Here is an 11,131-nt window from a genome sequence, read left to right as displayed (position 1 = left end):
TTTGTCGTAAAATTGATAAACGAGGCCTTTAAAAGAGACGAGTAACATATATTTGCAATTTTTCGTATTGATACAGGATAATTGTCATTTAGGGACGACAACCTCGTCTCAGGTTCTATATATTTAGCTGTAAAATCGATAAACAAGGCATTTAAAGAGACGAGTATCATATATTTGCAATTTTTCGTATTGATACAGGATAATTGTAGCTATTTTACGGACGACAACCTCGTCTCAGTTTCTGGATACCTTAGCCGTGAAATTGTTAAACAAGGCATTTTAAACTGTCGAGTATCATGTATTTGCGATTTTTCGTATTGATACAAGAAAATTGTACTTTAGGGTCAACAACTTCGTCTCAGTTTCTAGATATTTTAGCCGTAAAATTGATAAACGAGCCCTTTAAAAGAGACGAGTGTCATATATATGCAATTTTTCGCATTGATACAGGATAAATGTCATTTAGGGACGACAACCTCGTCTCAGGTTCTATATATCATATATTTGCATTTTTTCGTATTGATACAGGATAATTGTCATTTAGGGTCAACAACCTCGTCTTAGGTTCTATATATTTTAGCTGTAAAATCGATAAACGAGGCATTTAAAGAGACGAGTATCATATATTTGCAATTTTTCGTATTGATACAAGATAATTGTCATTTAGGGTCAAAAACCTCGTCTCAGGTTCAATATATTTTAGCTGTAAAAACGATAAACGAGGCATAAACAGGATAATTGTCATTTAAGGTCAACAACTTCGTCTCAGTTTCTAGATATTTTAACCGTGGATACAAGATAATTGTACTTTTGGGTCAACAACTGCATCTCAGTTTCTAGATATTTTTACAATAAAATTGATAAACGAGGCCTTTAAAAGAGACGAGTATCATATATTTGCAATTTTTCGCATTGATACAGGATAATTGTCATTTATGGTCAACAACCTCGTCTCGGGTTCTCTATATTTTAGCTATAAAATCGATAAACGAGGCATTTAAAGAGACGAGTATCATATATTTGCAATTTTACGTATTGATACAAGATAATTGTCATTTAGGGTCAACAACCTCGTCTCAGTTTCTAGATATTTTAACCGTAAAATTGATAAACAAGGAATTTCAAAGTGTCGAGTGTCATATATTTGCGATTTTTCGTACTTTTACAAAATAATTGTCATTTAGGGACGACAACCTCGTCCCTGGTTCTATATATTTTGTCGTAAAATTGATAAACGAGGCCTTTAAAAGAGACGAGTAACATATATTTGCAATTTTTCGTATTGATACAGGATAATTGTCATTTAGGGTCAACAACCTCGTCTTAGGTTCTATATATTTTAGCTGTAAAATCGATAAACGAGGCATTTAAAGAGACGAGTATCATATATTTGCAATTTTTCGTATTGATACAAGATAATTGTCATTTAGGGTCAAAAACCTCATCTCAGGTTCAATATATTTTAGCTGTAAAAACGATAAACGAGGCATTTAAAGAGACGAGTATCATATATTTGCAATTTTTCGCATTGATACAGGATAATTGTCATTTAGGGTCAACAACCCTCGTCTCAGGTTCTATATATTTTAGCTGTGAAATCGATAAACGAGGCATAAACAGGATAATTGTCATTTAAGGTCAACAACTTCGTCTCAGTTTCTAGATATTTTAACAGCGGATACAAGATAATTGTACTTTTGAGTCAACAACTGCATCTCAGTTTCTAGATATTTTTACAATAAAATTGATAAACGAGGCCTTTAAAAGAGACGAGTATCATATATTTGCAATTTTTCGCATTGATACAGGATAATTGTCATTTATGGTCAACAACCTCGTCTCGGGTTCTCTATATTTTAGCTATAAAATCGATAAACGAGGCATTTAAAGAGACGAGTATCATATATTTGCAATTTTACGTATTGATACAAGATAATTGTCATTTAGGGTCAACAACCTCGTCTCAGTTTCTAGATATTTTAACCGTAAAATTGATAAACAAGGCATTTCAAAGTGTCGAGTGTCATATATTTGCGATTTTTCGTATTTTTACAAAATAATTGTCATTTAGGGACGACAACCTCGTCCCTGGTTCTATATATTTTGTCGTAAAATTGATAAACCAGGCCTTTAAAAGAGACGAGTAACATATATTTGCAATTTTTCGCATTGATACAGGATAATTGTAGTCATTTTACGGACGACAACCTCGTCTCAGTTTCTGGATACCTTAGCCGTAAAATTGTTAAACAAGGCATTTTAAACTGTCGAGTATCATGTATTTGCGATTTTTCGTATTGATACAAGATAATTTTCATTTAGGGTCAACAACCTCGTCTCAGTTTCCAGATATTTTAACCGTAAAATTGATAAACAAGGCATTTAAAGTGTCGAGTGTCATATATTTGTGATTTTTCGTATTTTTACAAAATAATTGTCATTTAGGGACGACAACCTTGTCTCTGGTTCTATATATTTTGTCGTAAAATTGATAAACGAGGCCTTTAAAAGAGACGAGTAACATATATTTGCAATTTTTCGTATTGATACAGGATAATTGTCATTTAGGGACGACAACCTCGTCTCAGGTTCTATATATTTAGCTGTAAAATCGATAAACAGGGCATTTAAAGAGACGAGTATCATATATTTGCAATTTTTCGTATTGATACAGGATAATTGTAGCTATTTTACGGACGACAACCTCGTCTCAGTTTCTGGATACCTTAGCCGTGAAATTGTTAAACAAGGCATTTTAAACTGTCGAGTATCATGTATTTGCGATTTTTCGTATTGATACAAGATAATTGTACTTTAGGTTAAAAACTTCGTCTCAGTTTCTAGATATTTTAGCCGTAAAATTGATAAACGAGCCCTTTAAAAGAGACGAGTGTCATATATATGCAATTTTTCGCATTGATACAGGATAAATGTCATTTAGGGACGACAACCTCGTCTCAGGTTCTATATATCATATATTTGCATTTTTTCGTATTGATACAGGATAATTGTCATTTAGGGTCAACAACCTCGTCTTAGGTTCTATATATTTTAGCTGTAAAATCGATAAACGAGGCATTTAAAGAGACGAGTATCATATATTTGCAATTTTTCGTATTGATACAAGATAATTGTCATTTAGGGTCAAAAACCTCGTCTCAGGTTCAATATATTTTAGCTGTAAAAACGATAAACGAGGCATTTAAAGAGACGAGTATCATATATTTGCAATTTTTCGCATTGATACAGGATAATTGTCATTTAGGGTCAACAACCTTGTCTGAGGTTCTATATATTTTAGCTGCATAATCGATAAACGAGGCATTTAAAGAGACGAGTATCATATATTTGCAATTTTCTTATTGATACAGGATAATTGTCATTTAGGGTCAACAACCTCGTCTCAGGTTCATATTTTGGTCGTAAAATTGATAAACGAGGCATTTCAAAGTGACGAGTGTTATACATTTTCGATTTCTCGTATTGATACAAGATAATTGTCATTTAGGGTCGACAACGTCGTCTCAGGTTCTATATATAATAGCCGTAAAATTGATAAGCAAGCCATTTAAAAGAGACGAGTGTCATGTTCTTTCCATTTTACGTACTGATACAAGATAATTGTACTTTAGGGTCAACAACGTCTTAGGTTCGATACATTTTTGTCGTAAAATTGATAAACGAGGCCTTTAAAAGAGATGAGTATCATATATTTGCAATTTTTGATTTCCGCCATCGCCATGCGGGGCGGAATCTTTAAAATCGCCGGATGGAAGATAGAGAGATATATATATAGATATATAGAGATAGCACAGAGCCTGGAAGCCGCGGGTAGTTAGTCCTAGTATAGACATTGTGTACTTTTTCAGTTTATTGCATGGTTTACAGGCTAATAGTTTTCAACCAATGAAAATACAGTATTAACATTTACGACCCGTCCCAAAGTCGCAATTTTTTAGGTAGCCAGAAAGCCATTTTCTTGCTGGTGAAAGACTAGAACTGCTAAATCTGCATTAAGAAAAACGACGAAAAAGATAATATATACCGAAAAGTTGAGCTAGGTATCACCTAGAACATTCCAAATAGCTAGCTAGCTAACATTGAAGAAATTTTAAATTTTGGTGGTGTTGAACTGAATTATAGGTAATTAATATTTTAATTTAAAACTTCCCTGTAGCTACAGTATTTTTCTAACTTAACAGGGAATAGAATTTTAAGTATCTAGGCTAAATATATAAATCTTTAAGTATTTTACAAAGTTATGCCCATGCCATCGTTTATGCTGACTGGGAAAAAATAAAGTATAGCTAGCTATATATGTACCACTTTTGCTAATTACATACCTTCCAAACCTGGAATCCTGTAAAATGGGAGATTGCGTGAACTTAGTTTAGAGTTTCTGTGAGGTGCTGCCATAGTTAGTGCCAAGGGAAAAAATTTAAGATTTTGAGCTTCTCTCTAGATCCTAACAAAAATTTTGCTGAGTTTAGAAGAGGTTGCTGATAAGCCGCAAACGCCCGCATAGGTAGAGACGAATTTGGGAATTTTTCGAATTAAATTGGCCCAAAACCGCCCGCACTTTCACGAACTCGGCCGGAGCATTCCTGAAGTGCAATTTCTTGTAACATCATGCAGAGTTCCGACTCGCCGAAAACGCTGTGTATGTGAGGGCGGCCGCGGGCGTTTTTTTCGTGGTTTTTTGGGTTTTTTTTCGTCCGAAACAGCCCGAAATGCAACGCGGGCAAGCTCCTTAAATTCTTACGAAAAGAAGGGAGGTGCTATTTTGTCGTCGTACTTACAGTTTATTATTTGTGGGATTTTATTACAGCTATTTATGAAATAAATGTTATAAAAAACAGTCTACCACTACCATTCCTCGACATTAAAAGAATAAATTATACATGGTAATAAATGTTTAAAAAATGTTGTTTCGGGTTGATTTCTGGTTTCTCCAGGCGAAATTTTAAGTTTTTGTTATATTGCCGGAACTCGACCGGCAGCCCCATGGTTTCCGGCGAGTCGGCACCCTGGTTCACGCAGTCGATAGTTGAAAGAAGGCGCTTGAAGATAAGGACAAGTTCATTAATATCAGACCATATTCTGATGATTTTTGGACATTGGTATCAGTTGTTTTAAGTTTATCAGAAAATGTTTATGGAGAATAAGTTAAAAAAACAATTTGATTTTAGACTTAGCATTATAGTCAGAAGTTCCTGAATATGAAATCCCTGTTTCATAACAGCAAATATTAACATAGTTATTATCGTTTGTTTCAGGAACAATAAATTGATAAAAAATTAACAAGCCCAGAATTTTGAAATTGATAAAAAATGCTCTAAACTCCTTATTTTTATGAGTTATGTATTTTGCTTTGAATATGATGTTTTTAGGATCTTTCTGAGCAATTTTTTTATTTCCAGGAAACAAAATTGATAAAAATATAACACTTTAAAGCTGCAAAATTGTTAGGTTTTATCAGCTTGTGACCCCAAAACAAAAAGAGAGAAATAACTATTTTTTTGTACTTATTTTATATGAAAATACAGTTAACTTGAACAATATTAAATATATTTCCCATGTAGAGCAAAAATGTGATAATTTCTTAACAAATCTGAATCGGGATATTTTTCTTTGCAAATACTGCACTTCTAGTTATTTTGTTATCAAATCCTGTCCAATTCATTCATACATAGTAAACATAGTATGGTAAACACACATAGTAAACTTTTTTAACCATATGTGGCAGTAACCATTTATGCACTCAATACTCAATGAGTCTAACATAACAGTCTAAAAAAACTTAAAAGGGCAATAATAAAGTAGAGTTTGGTTATGTAAATTGTTAAGATTTTATCATTTTATTACCCCTAAAATTGTTTTTAGGCATTATTAAATAAGACTTGATTTGATTTTAATGATATGAATATGATTTTAATGCTCTTTACAAAATACAGGACATTTATATCTAATTGAAAATGAGTATCATTCTGACATTTTAATAATTTTCGTTTGTTAAAAATTTATCAGTATATTGTTCAAATACTCTGATAAATTTGTGTCCTGAAATTTTTTTTTAGTGAATATACCATTAAAGAGTGCTTTAAATAGGATAAGGAGATTGAAAACACAAGGATAACCAAAGAAATGATAAATTACTAACAATGTTACTTTTTTATCAAAATCATGTACCACAACAGGTTTTTTTAGTATTTTGACCAACTTAGCTTTTGAAGAACAAGCATACGCAGCATCCCTCAAAATTTTAGCAAAGTAGGCGGATTTATAAACAAATTATGAGGAAATTTTTCTTTTTTGCTTTTTTGCAATGTCCAAATCGGTGTCTGATATTTATGAACTTGTCCATAAAGAAGTTAGTATATCAGTTTTTTATCAAGTAAATCTTATTGAAAACTATCGAAAACAGTTCTTTTTAGAACTTCGCTACCATATATTATATAAGTTTATTTTTTAATTTTCTGAATCATTATATATTATTCGGGTCTATAAAGGTTTTTGTCGGGCAAATACTTGAGGTTTTTTTTAAAACACCGAACTTGCTCGAAAACACCTGCACTTTTTACGGCATATGCAGCTTATTGACACCCTCGTTGGTTAAGGGGCTTTGGAAAAAATTTTTGGGCCCTGTTTGTGGGATATCGCCGTGCACTGTATTTCACGGACGGAAATCCGCTAAAAAGGGGGAGGGAGGTCGTCCGAATCCTAACTGCAATATACTGCTAACAGGGCCCAAAAATTTTTCGAAGCCCCTTAACGTATATACTTAACGTAAATGTATGGTTTTTATACAATGAAATGCGATATATAAAAGTAGGGTGACCGTATGGATTTCTCCATGGGTAAACTATTAGTTAGCCATATTTTGTTTGTTTGTCAGTCCGTATTTTGTCTGTTTGTCTGCCAAAAGCGTCTTGTGTAAAACCACACGAAATGTAATGCGATACATCAAGGATGGGCAACCCTGTTAATTTTTCCATTGGTAAACGATTAGTATATATTAATAATAGCCATATTTTGTCTGTTCGTTGGACACCCTTTCGTATGTATATATATATATATATATATATATATATATATATATATATCTTGTCTGTTTGTCGGCCAAAAGCATCTTGTGTAAAATCACGCACAAAATGAAATGCGATATATAAAGGACGGGCGACCCCATGAATTTTTTCAGGTTTAAACGATTAGTCTTTATATTGATACTAGCCGTATTTTGTCTGTTTGTCGACCAAAAGGGACTTGTGTAAAACCACAAGCAAAATCATCATCATTCTCGGCTTAACGTCCGTTTTCCATGCTAGCATGGGTTGGACGGGGTATATTAATGACCCTCTTCCAATCTGATCTAGACTGTGTTAGATCTAAACTCAACTTCCTCTGTATCAAGTCTGAGGACGGGTGACCCCATGGATTTTTCCACACATAAACGATATAGCATGATATATGCTGTTTTGAAATTATGGTGATTAAATAACTGTATAAAAATGTAAATATGAAGGTCTCCAGGAATTGAATCCTGTCATACCGAGGCTGGGCATTGTCTTAACATTTTTAAGATTTTAAAAATTTCTTATATTGAAAAAAAACCCACGTATTTTCAATTACAGGTCAAGAAACAACACATTTTTTTTACTGAAGTTACATCCTGAAAAATTTATTCTTAAAATAAGTCTTTTTTTCTCAACGAAAATAGTGTTTTAAAACAAAGAAAAGAGAAGAATAAAAAGCAAGAAAGTTTCAGCCTAGAAGCATTTTGCTAGTAAAATTGAAGCAGGTCAAAAACGCTTTTCTTATAGGAAAAAAACGTGTATACAACCAGCTAATCTAGCAAACTTGTGGATTACAACAATTTAACAGCTAGTATTTTATAAACGATTTTCAGGTTATAATTTATTTAGGAGTGGGAGGTAAGCTGCTTTATGTGCATGTTTCAATTAAAATTAGCGTCACATACTTTTTAACTTGATTTTGTGAGGTATTGGTATCTTAGCAGACATAAGTTTGTTAATTTTTATACCGTGCTATTGAAACAAAAAATTACAATGAATTTCTTTTCTTTTTTTAGGTTCGACAACCGTGACTCGGCAGAGTATAAAAGAGAAGAAACTCGACAGAGTATAAAAGCTAGTTACTCAGAACATTCAGATATTCAGAATTAATTGAACTTACTGAACCTTGAACTTGAATTTACTTATCGGTGAACTTAATAGTGAACTTATCGGTGAATTAAGTAGTGAATTTATTGGTGAAATTACAAAACGGAGGTTTCTCTAGCTTTTAAGATTTTTTTTTCTCGATCACACGTTACCACCGCTAATATGAACCTCGCATATAAAAGCTGTCGCCGTATGGTACTTTTACTTTCTGGTGATGTTGAAACTAATCCGGGGCCTTGCACTATTCTAAAGACGATACAGGGATCTTTTCATCAAGGGGATGTTAGGCTTGGAACTTTTACTGGTACACAATGTATGTGTAATTCCCTGTTTGCGATCGTTTGGTCGGCTCTTAAAAAAGTTTCTTTTTGGAATCCAGGTGATCTTGATCATATCCTTTCCGAAGGAACAAAGTGGTACACAAACCTAGGATACACAAACCAGTACTTAAGCGCAAGTGAGCTCCCAAATAGTTTGGTTCTTGAAAATGAGGTCATACAAATACAAAGTTTAGAAAATGTTTCTCATATTATTACAGACGATAGCACTTCATTACGCACTTTTCATAATTCATCTGATTCCGATAAAGGGCAAGAAATGCTGGGCATTATTAGCGGTGTTAGTTTTGCTATAGTTTGGGACCACCCGCAAATTTATTTATTTGATCCTCATAGCCGAACTAGTTAAGGACAAATAACAGAACAGGGTACGTCAGTCCTTTTAAAATTTGATTCATTGCAACATGTTGAAAGCTACATACGCGAAATATACGTCACCCCTGGCGAAGCATTGTGTCTTGAAACTCAATATTTCAAAATACTCACAACTAAACAGATAACTGGTAACATTATGCTTAACATTCGCAGAAAAAGAAAACTAGAACAAAACAGGAAGTACCGTGAATCCGAGAGAGGCCGAGTGAAACAAAAAAATTCAATAGGCAAATATCAGAAAACGGAACACGGCCAAGCTAAGTTGAGCGAGTCGATAAGCAAATATCGGAAAACGGAACAGGGACAAGCTAAGGTAAAAAAAAGTCGATAGGCAAATATCGGAAAACGGAACAGGGTCAAGCTAAAGTAAAAAAGTCAATAGGCAAATATCAGAAAACAGAAAAGGGACACGCTAAGATAAAAGAGTCTATAGGCAAATATCAAAATACAGTAAATGGTCGATCCAAGCTAAGAGAGTCGAAAAGTAAATACAAAAAAACGGAACAGGGCCAAGCGAAGCAAAGAGAGTCCGTAGGAAAATATCGGGAAACTGAGCATGGCCAACAGGCACAAAAAACTGCAAAGAAACGCCATGTAGTGGAAGGTAAAGCAACAAAACGTAAGCGTGTTAACAATCTGCCTGATTCTGATGAAAAAATAAACCAATTTAAAAAATGCATTGGGAATGGGCCATTTTATATATGTGTCATATGTAATCGTTCTTTATATAGGCGGTCAATTAAATTTTTTCGCCACGTCATTTATCCTGCCATTTCAGAAGAGGATTTTCGCTTCAGAGTACAAAGTTTTGATGGCAAAGAATACATATGTGCAACATGCCATTCAAAACTTACAAAACGAAAAATTCCTTCCCAGGCTGTATCTAATAATCTCCAAATGTTTGATCTCCCAGAAACAATGAGCACATTACGACGATTAGAAAAAATTATTATATCTAAAAGAATTTTATTTAAACGAATTGCAATAATGCCTAAAGGTCAGTGTCCTAAAATAAAAGGTGCAATATGTAATGTTCCAATAAAAGCCGATGAAATAAGCAATGTCTTACTAAGAGGAATGGATAATAATGGTGTAGTGCAAGTTGCGTTAAAGAAAAAACTGAATTTCAAATCTAACATTTATTTAGAATCGGTAAGGCCAGATGTTATTCGGGAAGTTCTTTGTTATCTGAAACTCGTTAACTCTCTTTATTCAAATATTGAAATTAATCTCACAAACATACCATCTTCCTGGATTAATTTAACATCTGAACATGAAACTGGAAAAAGTAAAAATGAAATGAACGTTGATTTTGCAATAAAATCGACATCAAATAATAATATCGGTGATGTAAAAACCAAGAATGAAGATTACCTGGACAATAGCGAAGAAGAGAGTGAAAACCCGTTAAACGAGTATCGCTTGCCTTGCCAAGAAACGTCTTTTGTTCCAACTATTCCACATGACCAAATTGATGATGGAAATATTGTTATTGCTCCAGGAGAGAACAAATTTCCCATACCAATAATTTCTGATGAGCATTGTGAAGAACTTTCCCACCCCTATCTATTTCCAACAGGTAAATTCGAATATCACACGAAAAGACAAGTACCACTTTTCCCAACCAAGTATTTCAACCAAAAATTACTGAACTATAGACAGAAGTTTGCCTGATACTGACTACATATTCTTTGCTCATGCAGTGACTCAACATCTTAATTTAAATAGTCGCATAAATATCGCTATGCAAAAAATTAAAGCGGATGGTCTTACAGCAGGAATGATGTCTGCGAATTTTAAAGAAAGAGTTAAATCGTTTATAGCCAGTGACGACGCTTTCACGCTTTTGAACACGTTGAAAGGAATTCCTGCATATTGGAAACGATTTCTCTTTGAAGTTTTGGCTATGGTAAAACAGTTAGGACTTCCAACATTTTTTATGACTTTGTCCTGTGCAGACTTAAGATGGAATGAACTGATTAAAATCATTACTAAATTAAAAGGTAATGACATATCTGAAGAAGAAATCGAAAATCTAAATTATTATCAAAGAACAGAGATTCTTAACAGTAATCCAGTCCTTCTAGCAAGACATTTTCAATACAGAGTTGAGACGTTTTTTTAAAACCATAGTTGTCAACGGACCATTAGGTAAAGTAAACTACTACGCGATTAGAGTTGAATTTCAGGTTAGAGGTAGCCCACACATCCACTCTTTATTATGGGTTGTCAATGCAC

General features: G+C 33.6%; 1 protein-coding gene across 1 annotated transcript; it reads left to right on the top strand.

Moving 5' to 3' along the window:
* Positions 1 to 3,820: 3,820 nt before the first annotated feature.
* Positions 3,821 to 9,225, top strand: LOC130637935 (uncharacterized). Its single transcript, XM_057446967.1, has 2 exons — positions 3,821 to 4,143; positions 8,090 to 9,225. The coding sequence occupies exon 2, from the start codon at positions 8,343 to 8,345 to the stop codon at positions 8,865 to 8,867; it is 525 nt and encodes a 174-aa protein (XP_057302950.1). The 5' UTR covers positions 3,821 to 4,143; positions 8,090 to 8,342; the 3' UTR covers positions 8,868 to 9,225.
* The last annotated feature ends 1,906 nt before the right edge of the window (positions 9,226 to 11,131 follow it).

This window comes from Hydractinia symbiolongicarpus, chromosome 1 (assembly GCF_029227915.1).
Source record: "Hydractinia symbiolongicarpus strain clone_291-10 chromosome 1, HSymV2.1, whole genome shotgun sequence".
NCBI lineage: Eukaryota > Metazoa > Cnidaria > Hydrozoa > Anthoathecata > Hydractiniidae > Hydractinia > Hydractinia symbiolongicarpus.
The sequence above is the reverse complement of the archived record's forward strand: the minus strand, read 5'-3'. Positions and strand labels throughout refer to the sequence as shown.

Excerpts from the sequence above, each read along its gene's own strand:
- LOC130637935 (XM_057446967.1), top strand. The coding sequence starts at position 8,343 with ATGAACCTCGCATATAAAAGCTGTCGCCGTATGGTACTTTTACTTTCT.